The sequence below is a fragment of the Acromyrmex echinatior genome, chromosome 1 (genome assembly GCF_024713525.1).
Source record: "Acromyrmex echinatior isolate Ae372 chromosome 1, ASM2471352v2, whole genome shotgun sequence".
NCBI classification, from domain to species: Eukaryota; Metazoa; Arthropoda; class Insecta; order Hymenoptera; family Formicidae; genus Acromyrmex; species Acromyrmex echinatior.
In genome coordinates this window covers 22581647-22606081 of record NC_141852.1, presented here as the reverse complement: position 1 = coordinate 22606081, position 24435 = coordinate 22581647, and the positions used below count along the sequence as shown (strand labels likewise).

At 32.4% G+C, this 24435-nt stretch overlaps 3 protein-coding genes across 9 annotated transcripts in view; all 3 read right to left on the bottom strand.

Moving 5' to 3' along the window:
• tinc (transmembrane protein tincar) overlaps positions 1–2020 on the bottom strand; it is a 147064-nt gene extending 145044 nt beyond the window's left edge. For 2 of the 7 annotated variants that reach the window (XM_087410322.1, XM_087410341.1), the window contains exon 1: positions 942–2017. The gene's annotated coding sequence lies outside the window, so the exon portion shown is untranslated. Of the gene's footprint in view, positions 1–941 lie in introns of all 7 variants that reach the window. The other 5 variants (XM_087410319.1, XM_011055864.2, XM_087410345.1 and 2 more) reach the window with 4 other exon arrangements.
• A 3087-nt stretch (positions 2021–5107) lies between these two features.
• Positions 5108–19788, bottom strand: LOC147911075 (dynein axonemal heavy chain 2-like). Its single transcript, XM_087403712.1, has 21 exons — positions 19753–19788; positions 19314–19598; positions 18187–18377; positions 17615–17790; positions 17284–17435; positions 16250–16414; positions 16015–16181; positions 15275–15441; positions 14486–14715; positions 12665–12880; positions 12299–12449; positions 11851–12000; positions 11642–11774; positions 10495–10839; positions 9692–9964; positions 8751–9095; positions 8391–8525; positions 7866–8142; positions 7276–7686; positions 6276–6794; positions 5108–5476 (listed from the first exon to the last, which is right to left on the bottom strand). The coding sequence occupies exons 1-21, from the start codon at positions 19786–19788 to the stop codon at positions 5219–5221; spliced, it is 4782 nt and encodes a 1593-aa protein (XP_087259838.1). The 3' UTR covers positions 5108–5218.
• On the bottom strand, positions 19576–24435 carry LOC147911074 (dynein axonemal heavy chain 2-like). The gene is made up of 9 exons (XM_087410352.1): positions 23724–24435; positions 22481–22700; positions 22240–22406; positions 21875–22095; positions 21690–21799; positions 21474–21589; positions 21299–21399; positions 20936–21114; positions 19576–20728 (listed from the first exon to the last, which is right to left on the bottom strand). Exons 1-9 carry the CDS (start codon positions 23906–23908, stop codon positions 20195–20197), a joined length of 1833 nt encoding a protein of 610 aa, XP_087266478.1. The 5' UTR covers positions 23909–24435; the 3' UTR covers positions 19576–20194.

Here is a 24435-nt window from a genome sequence, read left to right as displayed (position 1 = left end):
TGGATGTAGGAAAGAACGTAGATTATATAAAATTGTAATTTATTGATTCATTTTTTTACAAATAAAACATTTTTTATAAAAATTTTTTCTGTATATAAATACTTTTACATTTGCTATGTATAAATGTGTATATATTATATATAGTAAATAGTTATTATTTATGTGATGCACAAATTCGCTCAAGAAATTTTTCTTCTGAAAAATCAAGCAATAAATCGCTTTTTTGCATACTTATTCTTATTCATCATTTTAGTGATATTTATCAACTTCTACTACATTGACCTTGTAAAATAGAATTCTTCAATGGTTTACCTGCGGTATGTAACATTATATATACGGCAATTCAGAGAAACAAAAAACGTTTCAACCACAAAGTTTAACGTCATATACTTAATATTACTTTGTCCTTAATGAACTTACTTAAAATTAATCTTTCTCTTCTGAACGAATATTTAATATAAGACATGTACTCATAATAAATTCGAAGTTTTGCAATAGAAATTCGAAGGTTTGTACCTCTTTTCCTGATTGATAAAATCTTTGTTCAATTCGAATATGATTAATTAGGTGGAATTTTTGATTGACAATTCAAAGTCATTTTTTTTGATAAAAAAAAATTATGATATCAAAGCATTAATATTCTTCACGAGCTATACATAAAGCAAAAAGAAAAAGTTTTTTGTAAATTGAACTATTCGAGAATTAAATATAAATATCTTAATATCAGCTTAAATTTAGACATAATTTATTTCTCCTTGAAGAAATTCTAATTAAAAATATTTATAAATATTTATAGATATTTATAGAAGATTAAGATATTTACAGAATATAATTATTGAAACTTTTATTAAACTTGACTCTAGATTCATCAAAAATCCACGACTAAAAGTAAAGAGATTAGATTTCTCTATGACACTTTGTATAATGTGATTCACACATACCTCTCTTGTGAAGGAATCCCGAAGTGTCCAATGACGCTCTATGGCGATATGCGGATACAGTCAGATTCTCAAATGCTGCGCGTCACACTCTCTTAAATCATCACTGCGAACGATTCCATCGCCAATAATCCGACAAGCAACAACAATGACGACACGGTGGATCACAAATATCGCAATACGCGCGTATTTACATTCCGCGACTTTTACACGACTGTTATCGGACGACAACTGTGCCGAGGGGGATAGCTGGGGATGGCTGCGGGCCACTCACGTGTCCGCGATCACGCCGTAACACTGGCGCGGTTCGCGATCTTTTCGAAATTTGAAACAACGCACTGTTTTCTCACTGCACTATCGGACATACCACCGTCCTCGGTCGTTCGCGGAGATCGAGATTCGATCGAAATGTCCTGCGACGAATGATTTTAGTTTCGTGGCGACGTTTATTTCCTTCGTTCTTGATTTTTCAATTTCCTCCTTTTTCTTCTACTTCTTTTCGATCGAGATGTCGCGAGGTGTCACGATCGGAATCGTATATACGTAACACACCGAGTCGGAGCACGGGCGCTGCTGCTCCGCAATTGTCAGGAGCTCCGGAGTAGTCCAGAGACCAACGCGGCCGCGGATCTCGCGCTGCGTTTCTCGCACGGAGGAGGAGACGCCGATGCCGAGGGGGTGAAGGAGAGTGGGAGGGGGGACGGAGATGGAGAGCGAACCGATAAGAACTCGCGTGGCGAGCGTGGCCGATCGTCCCGCGAAATCCGGCGAGTCACGTTCGCGATGTCCAGGCACGGAAGAGAACGTCGAAAACGCGTACGAGAGTACCGGCAGGTGTACCTCGGCGGACGTCCACGCTCGCTCTGAAAGGGTGCTCGGCGGCTTTGATCTCGTGCGCATCCGCGCCGCGCATTACGCTCACATCATTGGCCCGACGAATCGACACCGATCTCCCACCATTGACCCCGGGCCGGCAGGGATTCTCCTACGTCGTCCTACGACTCCGACCGACGGGATTCTGCGATGACTGCGATATCTAGGACCTAGGGATGCCTGAGGACGTTCCATGATATCTGAGTATCGATACTCCGATTCCGATGCCGTTAACGAGCGTCGCCGGTATCGATGTCTTACTTCCGACATTCGGACAGATTGTTTTTTTTTCTCTTTATGAACCGCGCGAGTATACGAATGCCGCTATTAAAAGAGTATCGTTGTTTTATGATGAGCTGTCTACTGTCGAGCGATAAATACTTGGATTCGTAATTCAGGAATATTTCTTACGATAGTCTCGTAAATGGGAATTTTTTTATTATTGTGAAATTACACGGGGAGACTTTTCATCGAAAACTATTCTCTCAGCTGTTCAGTTATTCTATTATTATTCATTCGCCTACCATTATTTACTCCTCTATTATTCTTCTATACCAGTCAGCATTGGACGTAAAATGTGCGTAATATAAATTCATTTAGCACAAATGTTTCTGCTTGAAAATTAATTATAAATAGATTTTTTGTCTGAAAGTTATTTCCAAAAACTAAGATTTTACCGCTTGGTTTTTTCGTAATATAATTTTATTAAGGTAAATTAATAAGTTTTTTAATTAATTCCGAAAGCAGAATGAAAGTGGAACTTTGCATAAGCTTTGAATTAATTTCACTACTTCACTAAAAAAAATCCAAAAACAGCAAGATTGTAAAAGCTATTAAATGCAAATGCAATATAAAGAAAACGGGAACTTAAAAAAACTCTAATAAATAAATATATCTTCTATAATAACGTAAATAGCGCAATGTGAAAATGTTCTAAACGTCATTATAATAGTTAACATTAACAAAAAGTGTTTAATCAATGAAGTAATAGATAAAAATTTTTAATATTCATTTTTTTTAATATTCATTCAAAGTTCATTTAAAGATACAAAAATAAATGTAAAAAAGTTGTGTCAGCAGAACAATTTATGCAAAAATATTATAATAAGAAAAGTATTTAACTTTGAATGAGTCTGAGTAGAGTCCATGTTAGCGACGTTGGGGAAGAAAAGTAGACAAATGAGAGACATTGCAGAGACGTAGCACCTAAGGTGAGAAAGAAGAAGTGATGTTCGTACTATTAACCCGGGGTGGTAGAAGAGAGACCTTTGCTGCTCCAGGATTTTCGTTGAGCGCCATTACGCCGAGAATAAGAAATAATTGCATGGTACAGAGGGTCAAAGTCGTGAGAGCGACCTGCTGCTTGTGATCCACCACAATACCGGCAACCTTTAATCTTGTCTCGTCCCTATTTCTCTCCTTCAGTTCACAACTCATCTATCTTATATCCTTGTGTACTGACCGTAAATACGGAAGCTCCAAACTGATTTTATCGCGATGGACTGAGCCGAAATCAATTGCTTTCTTATATATCGCGATAAATTGGAAGGTTCGATGATAGTGTTACTTCTATAAGACCTGTTAACTTTCAATATAGTTTTATATAAATCATTTCGCTGAATGACGACCACAGAAGTATACCTATTAAACGTCCTTCTTCTTATCATCAGAAGTCCATCACTGTTAAGATTGATTGACATTATGTAACTATTACGATAATTTCTAATCGTGGATTTATTCATTTATGGAACTGATTATTAGATATCGAATTTTTATACAGATATTTTTTGCAGACATGCACAAAATATGCAACTTTGCACAATATGCATAAATAAATATTCATTTTTTAAATGCTTTTTTAATAATTCAAATTTCTATTTTTATATTATTTTCCAATCTGCTTCCTAATCTGCTAAAAAAATATGAAATTGCGTAAGCATCCGATGTCTACTGATTATTAAAACAGCATTAACTATATTGTACTGCAATTCCTGAAACTTAATTTAATATTTGAATAAATAAAAAAAAATTTTTTTTTATTAGGTGTTGGAATTAATTCGTAGCGTTTTACAAGTGATGGGAAGTACTTTCATTAATGTATTTTTTAATGCTCATGTGAAATAAATAACATTCTTTCATTAAAAACGCTACGAATTAATTCCAACACCTAATAATTCTGTACACACATATGTTTATAGTTGCACTGTAATCCTTAAAAATTTTTTTAACAATTTTAAAATAAATACAAAATTTTCTTTTTTCAGAAATTCTGTACACGCATATGTATAGTATGTATATATTATGTACATATTATGTACATATTATGTATATATTTTTGTTTTATTCAGTAATACATTTTATACATTTATTTTTTATTATATGTAAAATTGATATCATAAATAATATATAGATATTTTTAATGTTCTATATCAATGTTGATATGGATATTGACAATGTAACTACATACGCTAAAAACAGGTATTAATTTATCTGCTGTAAAGTATAGATGCTAGTATGTTTATCTACTGTAAATATTCGAATGTATTTGCAATAATTTACGCTCCGTTGGTAAAGAAAAAGCATTTGAATATAGATATCCGTTGATAAAGAGAATATCTGAGTATCGGTATTCAAAATACTGAAAAGTATCGACATTTGGTATTTTGTACCGACTGAGTAAATTCTTGGACGTCTTTGACAAATTAAATACTATTTTACATAAATAATTTATATTTATGGAATAGGATTATATGTAATTTTATACTACTAGAAAGATATTTATTTATCATATGATTAGTACACATTTGTCCATCGTGCAATCGAATAACAAAAGATGGTACTGATCATCTTATTTAGTATGTTTATTATTTTATTGTTGTTTTATTATATATGCCTTTATTGAGGCAACATCTTACATACGAGCATAATCGAAGAAATTTATTCATTTTTTAAATAATTAATTATTCAGCATATGTGTAAATTACGTTTTAACATAAATATAAACATAACTTTTTAAATAAAAATTATTTTATAAATATATTTTCCATACCACCATAATTCAACATTCGTACATTTATTAATCCATATTAATTATATCACAAAAAAAGAAGAATGAAAAGGTATAAAGAAATGTAATTAGAATAAACTATTTTAAATGGGAACTGCTCATATTATATGTATATATTATTGCTAAGCTTAAACTGAGGCTTATGAATCATGAATTAATACACATAGCTGAAAGTTTTATACGGCTAAGCTCAATAAAAGCGCAGTTCCGCGTTTCACCCAGAAGTCCGAACCTTGTGTTCCAGCTTTAAGATCTACAGCAATTACGAACGCAGATCTCATTTGGTCGTCGCTCCTCTGGGGATAATAATAACAAGGACAGCTGTAGAACTCTGTGAAAGTTAAGCGAATGTTGTAATTGAAAGTCTGTTTCTTCCAACCGCTTTGCGCGCGAAGGAAATCTGCAGAACGCAGTAAAATGATTTTGATATTTTCATAGTTATTTTACCTTTAACTTTCTTTTTAACTTGCTGGACGGGTTGAAAATGAATCACCGGCATGTTGTATATAAGTTGCATAGGTGCGGGCTCGATAAGAATGCTATTTTCTTCATCCCAGCCAGCACCTTCCAGAAAAATGGATCGTATGTATACGCCTTCCTAAAGTAAAATTATACAATTAATAAACTAAAATATATATTGCTCATAAGTATTTACAATTATTAATTATGACACTGCAATTAGTATAAATGTAATATATTTTCTACTACTAATCAATTTATCAATTTTCTACAACGCACGTAAAGAACGATTTTGCTGAAGTATCTATATATGAAAAATTAATTAAATATAAATTTGAAAATATTAAAATAATTAATATATTAAGATATTCAAACTGGTTGTTAGAATATTAAAATTGTTTGCAACATTGCTTATCATATTTGAGTTTTCTGTATTTATTTCCGTAATTATTTTGATAATCAAATTATTTTCAGATCTGTATTTATTAAATTTTTAGATATTTTAGTAAAATCGTTCATTCTGTGTCGAAAGGATTTATGGAAAGAATATATAAAGGACATAGCAAATATTGTTTATAATAAAACAATATTTTGCTTAATTTTACAATAATATATTCTCTAAATTCTTTGGAATGGAATTTCGTTCTGAAGAGTAAAATTTCACTTTTTAGAGTGAGATTCACTCTAAAAATTTTAGAAAATAATTACTATATTTTATGCTTATTCAAAGTTAATTATAGATAAGGACAATAGAATTTTCATTTCAAACTTTTTTTTCTAAGCCGGACAATTACAACTTACAATGAACAACTTATATGTATTATCCAATAAATACTGTTATTCAAACAAGTATAAGCTTCTTATAGTAAAATAGTATTCAATATTAGTCGTTCTAGAGACTGGTCCGATGAGCAATTAGTCTAATCGCTTGTAGTTACCACTGGCGGCTCGATTATAGTAGACTCGTCCATTGAGAAGACAGTAAATTCCCACGACAACGAATCGATAGATACGTTCCACAGTCTCGCCGAAGTTTGTAGTACCGCAGTAAGGAATCCAGTTGGAAATGTATACGCAGCTAACCAGAAGAGCAATGGCGGATGAGTAGTTCGAGCCCAATTGGCGAAGTGCTCGACTCGATTGATTAGATCCCTCGTCCAGGCGCCAAGCAGTTTCAAAGACGGATACGTGGTCAACCATAGAGACGGTACTCTTCCGTTGTATATGCATGTGTAGATTTCTTCTAACTCTTGCGACATTAGCACTAATCCCTTAATTCCACGTTGAAGTTCCTTAAGACTGTCGCAAGTTTTTATCAATAGTTCGTTATATCGTTCAATCTCTTGAAGAAGCACCACGTTTAGAGGTGTTTTATGTGACTCTATCAGTTTCTTTGTTCTTTCATAATTGATTGTTTTCGGTATTTTTGAGAGAATATCGCTCGCAAGTTGTATTACCTGCGAAACACGAAAAGATTGAAATAACTCCATTGACTCAGTGTGAGATTACTTAAGAAAATTAATAAAATTACGATAACAGAATATCTATAAAAGCAGAAATATCAAGAACATTTGGATTAATTTAATAATGTAAAGTCTAGCATATTCTTATACGGAATGATTTGCTGAAATGAAATATTTAGTTAAAAATTACATCAAGCTAAAAACTTAACTAGATATAGATATGAAAATAATTTTGTTAGATTAAAATAATTATGCAGAACTCTTAAGCTGATTGCTAAAATGTCAAAACTTTTTGCGGCATTGCTCATTATGCTTGAATTTCCAAAATTATTTTCAGATCTGTGTCTATCTAAACTTTTAGATATTTCAGCACAATCGTTCTTTCCATGTACTTGCTCTCTTTCATGCTACTATTTTATTTTTCGATCGAACCGGAAAGACATAAGCTTTAAAATCGATAGCTTCATTTATTTACCTTTTTCTCCTTGTCCTCCTCCATTTCGCTGCTGACCGTCTGTATCTGAAGACTTATTAGAGTTTGAAACATATTTCTAGCTTCCATTATTAGAGAAGTGATATCCGCGTTTGGATGCTGACCAAACGCTTCTGGCCTGTCGATATTCGGCAGAATCGCGATAAAGTCGCGGTAAGACTCTAAGGAGCCGTCGCGAGGCACGTAATAGGTGGTCAATGATGACAAACGATAATAGGAAGTAGTTAAGACGTTTTCTGTGAAATATTGCTGGATGTATGTCATCAACAACCGGCGATCCCACTCGTCGATCACATGACCACCATAACAGACACCTGCTATGAGATATTTCAAAGATTCCCATGGTGTGACTGGATATTTGTCCAGGTAAATTTGCAGCAAGTTCTCAGAAATCTGAAACAGATATCCCGCTATTATGACGATTGTGCTTCTCCATCATTGGGCGTCTCTTTGACGAGACGAATTTAAACGTTATGACTGGAAATTCTTGAAATACTATCTTTCTAAATAAATTGCAGATAAATAAAAAGCTTTCTACGTTTGCGCTACTCGCAACTTTTGCTCGAAAATACCTCGAAATCGGAATCGTTAAAGCTGTAGACCACGTTCCAACCGAGTTGTTGGAATTTCTTCCGTTCTAGAAGAATAGAGTGAAAGAAGATCAGCGTGAACAGCAGCTTTTTATATTTAGACTTTTCTTGGCACAAGTCGAACTGCGTTTCGGTGATTAAACTGTAAAGGCGCTTCATGTTCGCTTTTAATCCTTTTGGTGGTTCGGTAGTAATTTTTATCCCAGCTTGAAGAATCGATATAGGAAACTCAGGAGTCGGACTTGAACTAAGCCATAATCTGTAAAAGAATTAAACGCTCACTTTTGAAACATTTGCATTGTTACATCTAATAGAGTTAATAAATATTTAGATTTTGTAATTACATTTTTTTTGTAAGAAATTTTGTTAAACATATTTATTTTATTCATTTTATACACAAAATAAATTAAAAATTTCTAATACTTTTCTTGATTTCTTTCGGTATTACTGTATTGCGTGAAAAATAGCGTGAAGAATATAAGACAGTATTTCATAACTTTGGCATACCTAAATCTTGGATGTAAAGTTTGGCTGGAACTGAGCGCTTCCACGATTTTATCGAGCTTGGGCATCCAACTGAGCGAGAGGTGGCAATTCACAAGAAATACCCAAAACCCTTCTCTGGCACCGATCTCTATCATGCTGTGTAAGGAATGAAATAATATAAAAATCACTGGAAAATTTTATATCAAATACTGCAACTACTAGACATTAATATTATTAAGATGTCAATGTTATTAAAAAGACTTAAAACCTTCTTAAATTTTAGTTAACACTAAAAAATAAAATACAACATCTTTAAGTCTTTTAATTCAAAGTATCTTAAGTACAGATATAAATATATTGTATGAAGTTTTTATAATTAACCTCGTAGCAATAGGAGTCTGTCCCTGACCTAGCGATAACGTTAAGAAATTAGAAGTCATGTCCTGATTGTCTGCTAACTGCATGAGTACACCGGTAGGATTCACCCCGGGCGAAAGAACGAATATCAATGGTGTCCACGCTACAGAATCATCTAATGCTGCTTTTAGATCAAGTATAGGAGGTTCTATGAAATTCTGACCGAGATTGCGCACGATATAGGTCATGATACAGAAAGATATTCTGTCAGGTCGACAGCTGCGGATGAATAACATTTTCTGAAATTCGGTGCACCATTCCTCCCATTCGCCGACCAGCGGTGTAGCTTCCGGCTCTGTGCTAATGTACCTGTAAATGTTAAACGAGTTTACAAGAGAATATTACATAAAAATATATTTTTGACGATAGTAACATGTTTATATTGAAATAAATAATTATAAGTATGTATAACTTTTTTGTACTTTTATTGTCAGAATAAGAAAAAAAGAAATTGTTATATGTGTGTATACATATTCTGTGGATATTAAATGGATTTATAAGAAAATATTTTCATATTTTAATATAATATATTTTCTGCCAAAAATATTTTTAATGAACAATAACATGAATATAGAGAAATAAATAATTAATATATAAATGTATATATATAATGTCTTTTTTCTTATTTATTTTTATCGTACGAATAAAAAAAAGGGATTGTCATATACGTCTAATTTTTCTAATTGATTCTTCTTCAATAAAATTGAAAACTTCCATTAAGTTTCTTAAAATATTTGACATGTTATTAACATTCTTTTCACGGCTTCATTAGCAATATAGTTATGTGCAATTTAAATATATAAAGTTAAAAGAAGAGCATTGTAAAAATGATCCGTCAAAAATGGCTAAAGCGTTGAAATAACGTGACGAAATAACGATGTGACATTGTACAACATTGTACGCACCAATTGTGCCAATCTCGCGGGAACTGCTCGAAAGAAGTAACGACTCCGCGAAATCCAGGCAGCTTGTCGAGTTCCGTGAGGTTGTCCCAAGTTTCATCCGGCAGCCACGGCACGGGTTTGTCCGGCTGATTTTCTTGGTCCAGTACGATTCCGCCACGGAGCAGGAACGCGTATTCTCCTGGGATGATCTTACCTTGCGCATCCAATATCTTGACACACATGTGAAAAGAGAAGAGTAGTTTGTGCTGCTCGAACAGACCTCGGCACGTGTTCCTATTCGCAAAAATAAAATCTATTAGATCAGTTTGTTTTTCTCTAAAACTGCACATTTCTCTTTCTATTTCAAAATATCCGCAAAATAGAAGGTTTGTAACGGCGTCACATTACATTGAAAAAAAGCATATGCGCGCGCGTCTCGAGCTCAACATTTTCCAACATTGATTTATGATACTGGCTAAAAGATAAGAGATTAATAAAAACAAGACACATTTTTCATTAAAAAAGTTTTCTCGCCCAGATTATATATTACGTTATTATACATTCTCATTTAAATTAACGTTAAAAAATTCTTTTGAAGAATTATCGTTCGGAACGATATTCTATATGATTTTATGGAAAAGAAAGTGTTATTTATTCTATAGTTATTGTTTTCTAATACAAATTAGTGATGACAGTCAAACAGTAAAAAAAGACGAGGATATTAAAAAATTGTAATTGCAATTTTTTATTATTAATGAAAAAAAATTGGAGATTTAAGATTTTATAATTAAAGAAATTAAAAATTCTTGTACTCATTTATTTACCTGTAGACTGCATATGTATGATAATCATTTAAGCTATTGATTCTCTCGGACAAGTCTATTTTTTGGGGGCTTTTGTCAATGGAAAGCATAAACAGCGTGTTGTACGCATCGAGAGAGAACTGATACATGGGATCGATAATGTTCATGTCGTTTAAGATGAAAAAAAGAATCGAAGCACGCTTCGAGCACGATTGATATTCTTCTCTCACTAGATCTATCTCTTTTTCTGTCTTTTCAGCACCAGTCAGAGATTCTTGGATAGAGATAGACATTTCCTTTGATGTTTCGAGGGTATTCAACAAATCTAAGTCATCTAGAAGAGTTTCTCCTGCTACGCTCAGCAAACTAATAGAAAATGTATTGACATTTTGTTATCTTTGCTAATAGTGTTAAGAGTTGAAAAACAACTAATATATTATATGAGTTTATAAGTTTTTGTGTAAGAGCATATAAAATCTGTTCAAGGAAGATAATTTTCGGTTCTAAAACCGAAACTTCTATCGAAATATTTCCATCAGATCCGGTTTTTGAGATATAATATATATATTAGGTGTAGTAAAAGAAATCCATTATTTTTCCAATAGATGGCTTTAGTAATCTGTATCACGCGTAGACGAGATACAGATTACTAAAGCTATCTATTGGAAAAATAATGGATTTCTTTTTACTACACCTAATATATATATATATATATATATATATATATATATATATATACATAATACACATATATATATGATGAAATGAAAACATTTACCTTGCTCATCACTTGTCGCACTCAAATTATTCGAAAAAAATAAATAATATGCTCCCAATAAGCAAGAAACATTTTGAAACATTTCAACAATATTGTAGCAACGTTGTAATGTTATTACAACGTTGCTACAATGTTGTTACAACGTTGCTGAAATGTTTCAAAATGTTTCTTGCTTACCGGTTATATTACATTTGACCTGTCGGAATCAGATTCAAACTAAACGTTCCAAAATATGTTAAAAAAAATTAATTTGTTTTTTTCTGCACTAAAAATGATTCAAAATTTGTAAATTAATTTGTGCAGAATAAAATACATTGAGCGCACGCGTGTCTGCACTTTTAAGCGGAAAATGTTTGAACTTAAAGCTTATGGCAATTTCATCGATCTTACTGAAGTATTTTATCCTCTAGTTCTTTGAGAGTCTTTTTATTGGATGCGATTGTGAGAACCAGATTGTCTTTCTGTTCTTCGAGTTGTGGCTTCTCTTTCCTGACTACAATTGCTAGGAGCTGCGCTTCGAGCCCTACATGCAGGACAGAGTTATATTCCCTAATCTTGTTCCATCTTTCTCTAAAGTATACAGTAAGACTATTAGTTACCTTGCTCCTTAATGGCAAAGTTGCATAATGTCGTTTTAGTTGAAATTTCTGGAGCATAGTGAGGATTCGAGAGTTTCGTAGTCATAAACAGCCGGAATTTCTCATTGTAAGTGATCATTTTGTCGTTAAATCGGATTATTAGCTGATTATCTGCAGATATAAAATAACGAAAATGAATCAAAATTTATGCTTTCATTTTATACTGACTCTCTTCTATAATGAATTAATTATATTCGAGTTTAAAAAAACATTTTTTTTGTATTATTTTTCTTTTTGATATAAATTTAAATTTTATGTTATTAATTATTATTAATCATTATTAATATGTTACTATCCTTTAATTTTAACGATCGAATAAACTTTTTTAATTTTCTGCTTTAAACTTTTTTGCACAAATGTAATGCAATTGCAAAAATATAATTATATGATACCGACATTAAAATTCTACCTGATTTAATGAAAGCTTTTTGAAGAATTGGATTCAAACCCGGATCGAGGGTCTCGGTGATATTTTGGAGCAATACTGGGTGTCCAAACTGAATTGCTATTTCCAGAACTCTCATAAAGTTTTCTTGACCAAAGTCGATTACTTTCAGTGACTGCAATTATAATTGTTACATTAAAATGACAAAGTAAATTCTCTGATTTCACCCATTTAAAATTGTCTTTCTCTCTCTCTCTCTCTCTCTCTCTCTCTCTCTCTCTCCCAAATTAGATATTTAATTTTACATTAAATCCAATAATAACGTATATATTGCTGAAGGGTCTAGTTAATTTCTTTGACAAATATCGGTATCGAATACCGAGCATTTACGTTTTTCGCTTCCATATTTTTGATCCACTTCATTGCCTGACATTGTGGATCGATTACGAGAGGCCAACGTGTTCCCTTTGTCACTATGATGCCGTTCTCTGTGCTGAATCCATCGGATGGTAATCCTTGAATGTTCCATTCTCTGATTGTCGACGGATCAACTAGGAACTCTTTGACATCTAAATTTGGCGATGTTGGTATTTCTCTGTTATAAACCTTAACCGTAAGATAAATTACATTAATTTATCATTTGAAAACACTAATCGCTTCTATAATATAATAAAATTAAAAGTAATAGGTTAAATATATTTTAACCCAGAAAAGAAGATTAGATCTAATCAGAGTTTTAATTATATCTGGTCAGATATGCTCAGACATGACTTCTCATGACTGCACAGATTTGATCATATATGTTTATTTATATTATATATATACATATTAAACATTATACATAGGATATAATCTGATCTTTAATATCTCCCTGCACAGATTGGGTTAGTTATATGTTCATATATAGTTACATTGTAACCATATATAGGGCGTAATCTGATCTTCAATATCTTATCTCTTTGCGCAGATCTAGTCACATATGTTCATATATGAGATGTAATCTGATCTTCGATGGCTCAGACCGAGTCATATTTGTGATTGAATCTCCTTGAAACTGTTTAGATTTGTTTAAATATTGTATAATCATATTTGTACTCGAATGCCAAAACACTTTGCATCCCTTCATGTTTTTTTTAATTATATATTACTGATATGTAGGTATATATTATGAAATAGATTCGGAATTATTCAATTATTCTTTAGATTTCTATTGTGTTTTCTAGGAAAAACAACAATTCCAATCGGTATCCACTTATTGCACGATAAATATGGAGAGATACATGCAATAAATAATAAATATTTGTTATATTAATCATATATAATCATATGTGACTATATACAATTCTTTAAAAATATAAATAATTATGCATAACCCATTATATAATTATATACATTTTATATAATGCTGTCTAATTCTTGTATATAATTATATACATAAATTTCTTATTATGTATTTACATAAATGTACATAACATTTCGTATATACATTTTAATATATGTTATACATGAGAAAAATTATTCTAGATGTTATTCTTTCACATATGTGAAAATAAAAAAAAACTATAGATATTTTGATTCATTTATGAAGAGAATATATTTAACATAGTCCATCTTCTTAACTATGTTTTTGATCAGATATGTCACAGCTGTACATCCATTAACACTCAATGTTTATGAATAATCAAAATAACAGTTTCTATACGATATATTGCAGAAGTTAAGATATATTGCAACGTTAGATGCGGTTTCGAATGAGTGATCGCTTGGGACCATCATATATTCTCAAATTAATTCCCAAATTCAACGAGAGACGTTTTTTTGATCGTAATTTTATTGTATGTATTGTGGAAAATGATGCTAATCAAAAATAATTATTTTAACAATATTAAAATTGAATTAATTGATTATATACAAAAAATTGTTTTATCGTGGTTAGATATATGGTATAGTTATATTTATTCAGATTCGGCCAGATTTGTAAATCAAATATGATTATTCGCAGATCAGATTTTTTTTTCCCGGAAAATTATAAGACATATATACAAAAAACAAAAATTATATCTTTATTTTCTAATTAATAACACTTATTGCAAAAATGATTAAAGTTGCATATAGTACATACCATTAATTTGAAAATTTTACGTAAAAAAGTTTTTATATAGTTTGATAAAGAATTACGAAGAAAAAAAAGGAAAACAAATTTTAATTTACCTCCTTTGACCAAATGCTTATTAGTTCCTGTCTGTAATTAGACACAAAAGGACCGAGGTAAGATATAAATCCGGTAGATATCAAGCAATCACCAAGCAGCCAGTCGAAAGACTCGGTTAATGACGCTACAGTATTTTCCCATAGAATTCGTTCATCAGACAAGCGGTCCACCAACATCCCGGCACGCACTAATTTCAGCTTTAATAGCTCAGCCTGAGAAAAAAGAGAATGTAATTATAAAATTACATTCACATGAAATGCATTTCGGCAAATGCAGACAAAAACGTTTGATAAAAGTAAAAGAAAAATACAAGTGTTAAAATGTTTATTAAATACATATTTCTTCTTCTTCTTCTTCTAATATTTCTAATATTTCTTTTATTAATATCATTAATTTTATCAATAGCATATTAAAACTTGTTATTAAATAACATACATAAAAATTACATATTAAAAATTATTTGTTATCGCGAATATCAAAGATCCAAATTTCATTATAGAAATAACTTCGTAATTAATATGCGCAACATCGCGGAATAGACCTCGTTCTCTCATCATCAATATGGATTCGCCGGATTCGCTCGAAGGAATACATCTTGTCGATGGAAATGCGAGTAAATGCAAGCTTCTGCAGTTACTAAAGCACAAGTTTGTTAACTATAAGTGTTACCGGTGGACGGAGTCGGATTGGACCAAGCCGACTTCCCTCACCAGATCGTGCTTTCAGCTTTATGCGAGGTCATTTCCGGTGTTCTAAAGCGCGAGAAAACATGGGTGTACTCACCAGCGTAATCAAATTCTCCTTTTCTTTCATCTTCGCATCGTACATTTGGCGTAATTTCTCGAGCTGCTCGCGTATGTGCTGCAGCTGTTGCATTGCCTCCTTTAAGGCCATTTCCTTCTGTCTTAGCGACTCCAACGCGATCTGTAGTTTTTCCCGTTTTGGCGCTACGATTCTGCAATACATTGCGAAAGTATAATCAAATTTTCTACAATATGGCAGAAAGACGTAGTGCAGTGGATGAAATTAATCAATTAAATAATAGTAATATGTTACTTTAAAGATCTGTTTTACGTATTACACGTATTAAATATGTTACTTTTTCAGAGAAATTTAATACCGCAGATAAAATTAAATAGTCGTAATGACTAATTATCTATTTTAAATATTAAAAGCACTGTTGTTACCATAAAAGAGACTGTAAAATTTCCAATCAGAAGAACTTTAATCCGTATTTAAAATCAGGACGTAAGACATCTTAAAGTTAAAAAATGTTTTAAAATGTCTTTAAAATATTTTTTAATTTTACATTCTAATTTTAACATACGTGCTATTTGGGCGTCAAAGTTTGGACCAAAGTTATTTTGTTTTATAATAATGCTTTTGATATTCGAAATAAATAATTAATTATTAATCAATTTAATATTTACAGTATTAGATTTTTCTAATGGAAAGTCATACACATAAAAATCAAGAAAAAAGAAGTTCAAACACGTAAGTCATTTGCTTCTTGTTTTGGATAAGTTACCTGTATAACTTGCCGTAATTTTCCATAGCTATCACCCACATGCAAAGTGACTTAGCTGCAACAGACACCAGGCCGACCTTTATGGGATCGAATTCAGGATTGGACGTATACTTGGCTATTGTTCGTAGAACTCTGTCCGATATATGATCTTTGTCGAAGTCACGAAGCTAGAAATCAGATCAGAGCGAGTTAGTTGGAAATGAATGAACTTGTCAGTCGCAACATTGTCGCTCACCGTATTAATGAAGTTCACGTCACTAAGTTGGCGCTTTGCTTCCATCCACGTGGGTTCCGAGTTTTTTAGGATCATCACTGCCTCCATTACCATTTCGACTTTCGGCGGCGGATGCGTAAAAGATTTTATTTCAGATAAATCTTTCTTGCTTAAAGTTTCCAACGCCTAAAATAATTTGCCATTTCTTTGTCATATAATGTTCTACTTAAGATCTTATTATCTTAACTTTTAAATACCACTATATGGAAATACCACATTATGGTATTATGTACCCACTTAATTCAATTGCTTATAATTTTCGTAAAAATAAACATATTGTAAAAAAAATTGTTTTAATCAAAACGCTAGATATTACGAAAGATATCAAACCAAATTATATCTTTATATTTATTATTAAAAAATATATAGATTCGTATTCAGAACGCGTTATCGATTAATGCGTGCTTTTATTTCTAAAATTTTATAGTATATGTAACGTGAATTTAAATGTGTACTAACATCACTTATAAGCGCGTTTTAAATATGGACTATAAATAACGAAAAAAGTATTGGAACAGATTTGAAAAGAGATGGTTGCTCTTCGATTTGTAGGCAAACGGGGATCCCCCATTTGAAAAAAGAAAGCCGGATATACCATATTAGAAATTTAAAGAATAAATAAGCTCTTTAGATACATTCTTTGGTAAAATTCTTTATAAAAAATAACTTTCTATGAAGACAGTTATTTCTTTTCATTCTCTTATTCTTAACTTAAGAGATACATTTTTTTGACAATAAAAATTTAATTGTCGAGAAAAATTCTTTTATTCTTAGTCGTCTATAATCCAAAGTCATTGTTATCTTAACATTATTATTCATAGCATTATAATATCAAGAAAGCTGAATCACTTAATTAAACATCACATAAATTAATAGTTAAATTTATTAAAAAATATGAGAAAAAAATTGAAGAAAAAAAATGATCAGAAATTTTAATGTTTAAAATTGAATGATGTTTAGAAGAGAATTCTTAGAAGAGATAATTTAATAATGACCTTGATGGCCTCGTTCAAGGCAGGTTCGACCATCTCCAAATCAGCCCTTGCAAGCTGCTCGAGCTTTTTACATTCTTTTTGCTCCTCGGCGATATAAAGTGATTTGGCGGTGATCTGTTTTTGCGTTTCATCAGCGTCACGGCTTTGGTTTGCTACGCACATTGCAAGCGTAGCATGGTTAAAAGCGATGAACGATGCAGGCGGATACCGTATGATTAATTAAGTGCACGAGGAAAGTTAGAACCAGGGAGAGCGTTAAAAGCAATAAGTTTTTATAGATTAATCTGATAAACGCCGTTGATAATATATCACTGTCGCGTGCGCCGTGTACCTATCGTTACGAGGAATTCTTCGCACTCTCTCGTAGATTTATGAACTTGCTGCTGAGTGACTTCGAGCTCTGCCGCCATTTCTTTAACTTTCACCCGGGTATCGTCGATCTTCGAGAGGCCGCCGCGAAGTTTGTGCGCTTCATCTGCTAAATCTTGTCTCTTTTTCTTTAACATCCTGCGTGATTCGAATATCATTTATTTTTATCGAAAAACTCGCAATAAATACTGCTTATATCATATGTAATTATGTTATTTTAAAATATCGGAAATGTCTGACAGTATACAATTGCAAAACTAATTAATCGGGCCGTCATCATTATGTCGATTTCTTCAAACCATTTTCTGGATATTAAAAATTTTAGTTCTACGCACACATTATTATACATGGCACTGGCAGTTTCACAATTAATTTAATTGTCTAAATATAAATATAGACTATCAGTTGATTAGAAATATAAATAATTCAAAGAAATCATGGATATAATCATGTACGGACAATTAGTTTCATGGTTGTATCATATATATGTGCATATATATATATATATACATATCGCATTTGTTCAATGCTCACTCTTTATAACCGACTACCAGCTCGATAAAATTCACGGGAGTCACGTAATTGTAACGCTTCATTTCAGCGGCCATTCTGCGAGAGAACTGGGACACCGTGTCGTGGATCAAAGAGAATGATGCTGCAATTCCATCTCGCATTCGATCCTGCAACGGTGGCAATGGAATGGCCGTCGCGGATTGTCGCGGTTCCTGCAGAAAAGTGCATCCTCGTAATGTTCGCGTTCATTACAGTTGCAGTATAAATTTTTTAACCAGCTGTATTCTATATCTCTATCGTTGCTTTGTGCTTGCTGGACGTAATAAAATGGTTCCATATAAAATGCGTTCATTTTATGCCAGGATTAACAGCGATCCCTTATGATACGTATTCGCTTCATCGTCTAATATTCTCCAAATTAAAGCCAACTGCATTTAATACATGATTATTTCAGACGCGTGATTATCTATTCCATTCGAAATTTTTACTCGGACATTATGACGAAAGTATCTTCGTTTTGTGATATTAAAAAAGAGACATAATAGCACCAGGAATCATAAATGCATTAAGACTAAAAGCTGCATGAATAATAAATAATCTAGAAATGAGACGCCGTTTAAGAAGAAATTCTTACAAAGAAATGAAAGAAATTACGGTAGTTATACATATATTAAAAATATATGAAATTTTATGGATTTATTGATGATGGCTTAAACATTTATTTGTGGATATTGATTAAAGTATTTGCCTAATTGCGACAATATACTTTTGCGTATTTTTTGCGCATCGTGCATTCTTTGATACAATTTTATTCGCGAAACCCTGAACGAAACGAGTACAAAATGCTTTCCCGGGCATCTTGACGAATTATGAATATCAAAAGCATTTTTGAAGTATCCAAGCGACCAATCTCAGCCTCGGTGAATGGAAAGAAATGCCAGACGTCCGCAGACGTCATCAGGGCAAACCGTAGATGGGAAAATAATCGGATTCGCTGAAATGGTCGGCAAGAAGAACGGAGAGCGGAGGAAGAGAAAGATAGAGGAGGGAGGAGGAGAAGAAGATTGGTGGTAGGAAACGCGCGTTGATCGTAAGAATCGAATCGAATGGAATCGATCGCGCGGAAAGGGGAAGGGCGTACCTACCACTTTATTTTCGCCGGTGATAGTGAGCGTCAGATTGAGATTCATGAGGAACTTGTTGCCAACTTCGAGGAGAGCTTCTCTTGGCCATTCCCAGAACCAATCGATGGTCGTGCAATTGATCAGGGAAGGGTACTGCCGTAATCTGTTCTTGAAGGCATCGCCGATCGGGCTCATGCACAGGATCAAATGCATATTGGCACGCGCCCTCTCGATCAGAAAGGAATATACCATCTCAGTCGTTGGTGTCTTCCCATTCTTCGATATTTCCTTTGATAGTTTATTTTTAATCTGCGAAACGTAATATATTCTGGAATAATATCCCTCTGTACTATTTTCACAGTTTCGTTGAATTATTATTACACAAATGGAATTTATATCATTATTAGGACATTTAAACTGTCTGAATTGTGCATTATATCTGTGTCGCACGAAATATTTTTACTCTTAAATTACTCTTAATATGTGCTGCTATTCGCATCATTTATGTAAATTTATTTACATTTTTTATTTACATATGCTTATAATTATTTAAAAAAGGATTATCTCTGGTATCATTAAAAAAATGTAGGAAAAATGTATTTTCTGTATTTGCTTTAAAAATAACATTAAATATAAAAATATTATTACGGATAATATTTTAAACATGATCTTCAAACTTTTATATTAAAAAAAATTTGGATAAGACTACATTGCTTTATAAAATGATCAATAATTCGATTCAAAATGTTTTAAAGATATTGATTTCTAACATATGATAATCTCGATGATCCATAATAGATAATATTGTATTAATTAGCAGAGCAATATGTATTTACACACCATGTTAAACATAGTATGTGCATGATTAAAATATTCTTGTGGTTTTAATAATACAAAAATGTTTTTCAAACACTTTTAACGTATGTACTTTTTAAGGTACAAGATAAGCAAGAAGAATACGAGATAGAATAATTAAACGAGATATAAATTTCATATGGAATCGGAAATAACACTTCCGTTATCCTTTTAATTTCGCTGATTTTCTTTTCCAAGAGAAAACGCTCTAATAGAGTGACGTCACGGATTATATACAGATGCAGATGAAATGACAGTGGCGTGGAGCGTATTAACCGACTTACGTCCTCCATTTCATCGCTCTTGTAGAGATTAGCCACTTCGCCAGTACTCAGCATATTGTTGACAATTTCCAGAAACTGCTCCTCGACTACTTGAGTATCACTGAAGAGGAAACTGGTCGGTTTGTTCTCCACCCCGGTTATTGAGTACAGAATCTTGAGATCCTCACGAAATTCCGGTATTCTATATTGCGCCTTAACGGCAATTTGAAAGATGGACAGCTCACACATGTAACTGCCGATACGCGAAAGTGATTGTCTGCCGCTACCACCGATTCCAATCAGAAGAATATTACCGCGAGGCTGCAAAAAAACCAATCTCAAATTTACAACACTATTTAAATTAAGAATCAAATACATTTAATAAAAAATATCGTGAGAGGTGTATATATATATATATATATATATATACACATATATAAAATATATAAAGTTGTAATATCATCACTGAACTCTTAACAAGATATCATCGGATAAAATGTTATAAGGCACGTCATGTGAATTACTAACCTGCGATATTACACGAACAATACGACATACATGTTCAATCGCATCGCGAAACAGAACGAGATCGAGGTGCACTACGCCAGGAGTAACATTGTACTCATCTATCTGTTCTTCCACGTAGCGCTTTATAGAACCAATATCAGGAAGGTCTTCGTATATATCCCAGGCATTCATGAAATTGCCTGTAGATATTTATTTTAAAATGAATCTTGATTTCCAAAACATAATAAAATAATAACAATAAAATAATAAACGAACAAAATAATAATAAAATAATAATCCGATATACATTAAACATTAATAATAATAGATAGCTATATAGTGAACAGAGTTAACGTTAAGGGTAGGGATATTGTGCGCGTTTACCGAAAATCGGACATCTTTTTTCCGGACAGACATTATGGAAGGTCAACTCGAAGTACTTTCCGAGCTGATCGTTCAGCTGAGTCACGAACCACTCTCTGTCCCTGAAAGAAATTGCTCAGCATTTTTTTCTCTTGTATTCCAAGCCAAATTAAGTTAATACCCCTTGAGCGCTTACTTCTCGTCAATAAGCCGATCGCAGAAAACTCGGAAACTCTCGTGGACCCACAATCGCAGGAAGGCCTGTCTCGAATACTGATAGTCCTTATGGCTGCGCAGCAACCCCTGGAAGATCTGTCGAGGATCGATACTAATTTTTGTATCTGCTGTTGTATCTACTTTCGTGCGATTATCGCCAATTGCTTGTCGATTTTTAATCGTGATACGTGATTACCTTCGAAATATCTCGCAAGTTAAATAAGTAATGCATCTTTGTTGGAGTAGGAAGCATCTTTTGGATCACTTGATTGTATAGATCGATCGAAGCGGACGTTATCTCATTTGCTAAGATAGATAAGAAAACATTGTATGTAATTGTCAAAATGCAATTATGTTCAATCGGAATTATTTTGAGCTTACATATTGCTTTTACTTCAGCGTGAAATTCAGAAAGTTGTTGCTTCAATATCGTGCCATAAATTCTTATAATCTGCTTTTCATTTGGAAAAGTCATGTTAATGACATTGAATTTCGTAACTAATCGATTCGTGATGACATTGCGACCTCCACCAGGTGGTCCCATGGCAGTTATTAATTGTATCCTCTCAATGTACTTTCTCGTTTGTTTTCGACGGTTGTACCTGTCAATTTTGTACAATGTATACAATAGATTTTTCATTTTTACATGGTTCTTATGTTGCTATCTTTTGTTGCGTTTTTTTTTGCTTTTTTCAGATTTTTTTGCCTATTTCATTTTTTTTATATTTTGCATATTATGATATTACCAAAATTTGTAATCGATCCACTGCCGAATCAATTCCAACGGTGGTTGCGATCCGTATTTTTCTTTCATGGGCATATTAAAATCATCCATGAAAACAATCATAGTTTTACCGCTCGTGGGAACATAAACTCCTTTCTTTCGTTTCTCCATCCTGCTTTCTATTACATTCTGAATCAAGAAATGTAAAATGTTCATTTAATATTTAAGACTATTATCCATTCAATATACGTTCAGAGTCTTACCTGTACGTTACCGGATGTAGTTTGGGCCGACATATTTACAAGCAGAACAGCGTATTTTGTGTCGTCTAGAAGCTCAAGTATCGAGTGAATAGTGGACGTTTTTCCTGTACCCACTGGACCCACTACGAGCACCGGAAAACCATTCGATAGAAGAGAACTTACGATGTAATCGTATCGTATCGTGTCTACGGTGGGTACTATTATCTTGTAGAATGGTAAGCTGTATATTGAGTCAAGGATATATTAGATTTCGATGGGAAATGATATAATTATCAGCGCTTAACAATTTTTTAAATGATTAATTAAATACTATTGATTTAATTTAAAATAGTTTCTTTACTTCAAAAGTGACACAATTAAAAAATTAAGTTTTTCAGACAAGAGAAAAAATTATTATTTAACTTAACAGAAAATTATTAACAAATCAAATAATATTGCTAAAAAAAATATTTTCTTAAAAACGTGATCAAATGTCATTTTTGCCATTTTCTCTCTCCCCCCCCCCTCCCTGCCCTGCTTCACAACCTCCAAATAACCTTTTTTGAGTTGTGACGATTTTTATATCCTACAAATAATTATAATACATCCAAAATAAAAAAATTAAAAAAAATTCACCAAAAGTGACATAATTTGTAGTAGGTAATATTGACAGTTTACTTGGTAAAGCTTTTACTGTGGTAAAAGCTAAAAAGAATTAAATTCAAAATAAAACAATTTCCTTTTTCAAATTTTGATTACCAAAACTGTCTTAACTCTAAAATAATCCGTGTAGAAAATTCTTCCTTCTCTTTAAAAAATAACATAATTTAAAATATATCACTTTCTCGTAGTATTATGATTTTTAAAAAAATTTTACATAAGTTATTATTTGCAAACGGACTGTAAAGTTAAATTAGTTTACTTTTGATAATTGATAGAATAATTTTTAAACTTCATTTATTCATGATAATAACTTGAAAATTTTTTAGTTATATCAGTTTTAAAGTAAAAGAACGGTATACGACTTAAAATGTAGAAATTACATCAAATTCACAAAATATCCTAATTTTTATCTGATTTTAAAATTAAATTTATATCATAATTAAATGATTTTTTTTGACATTATAAGTTATATATAATCAAACAAAAATATTGAAAAAAATTACAATTTCAATCATTGTATATTTTTTAAAGAAATAAAAAACAATTCATTTTTTTAAATTAAAGTAGAATTTCATATTAATTGAATGATATTATCATTTACCCAGCTTGAAATTTCCACATGGACGGTAATTTTTCTTCCCATAAAACAAAAGTCCGCAGACGTACATCTATATAATAATCGTAGACTGTGTCCCGTAATGGAAAGAAATTTTCAGTTTCTCTTATGAATTTATCTATTTTCTGGCGACCGTCCTCATTGACCGAGGCGCACAGTGACCATATCATACTGCAATGTAGAACTGCATGTAGCTATTTAGCTCTCAAACACATTACCATGTCATTAATTTAGAACTTATAGTTTAATATGACTTGCAAACCACCGGAGAGAACTGTAATATCAATGTCACTTAGAAATGTCCAGGAGCAACTGCTAATATTCGAACTCGTGCTTGGATGATGGTTGCGAATTTGAAATTTTGTTTCATCGAAGTGAGGTTGTCGCCATGTAGTTTGCCATCAAAGAGCGTTTTTATTTTAAAAAAAATTAAGAGGCTAAACGTACCAAAAGAAAAACCACATTTTACATATGTTGGAGAAAACGAAGAGATCCTCGCCTAATTCCACACCGTTTTGCGGAGTCGCAAATACTTCGAGAAGTTTGCAAAGCGACTGAACGGCATTTAATTCGGTGACAGGCACAACTTCCTCGCAATTCCGTAGCTTAAATCTTAGAGTGACATTGACGTGATTCTCGAACAGCCGATTCATCTAATTGAAAAGTGGAAACTATTACGTTTCACTGGGTCATGGCG

Coding starts and splice junctions, on each gene's coding strand:
- LOC147911075 (XM_087403712.1), bottom strand. CDS start 19,788: ATGCGAATAGCAGCACATATTAAGAGTAATTTAAGA. Junction 12,450..12,664: donor AAAATATGGAAGCGAAAAAC/GTAAATGCTCGG, acceptor TTATAATTGCAG/TCACTGAAAGTAATCGACTT. Junction 8,143..8,390: donor ACTTTACATCCAAGATTTAG/GTATGCCAAAGT, acceptor ATTCTTTTACAG/ATTATGGCTTAGTTCAAGTC.
- LOC147911074 (XM_087410352.1), bottom strand. CDS start 23,908: ATGATATGGTCACTGTGCGCCTCGGTCAATGAGGACGGTCGCCAGAAA. Junction 22,407..22,480: donor CTACATCCGGTAACGTACAG/GTAAGACTCTGA, acceptor TTCTTGATTCAG/AATGTAATAGAAAGCAGGAT. Junction 21,590..21,689: donor ACTTGCGAGATATTTCGAAG/GTAATCACGTAT, acceptor GATCCTCGACAG/ATCTTCCAGGGGTTGCTGCG.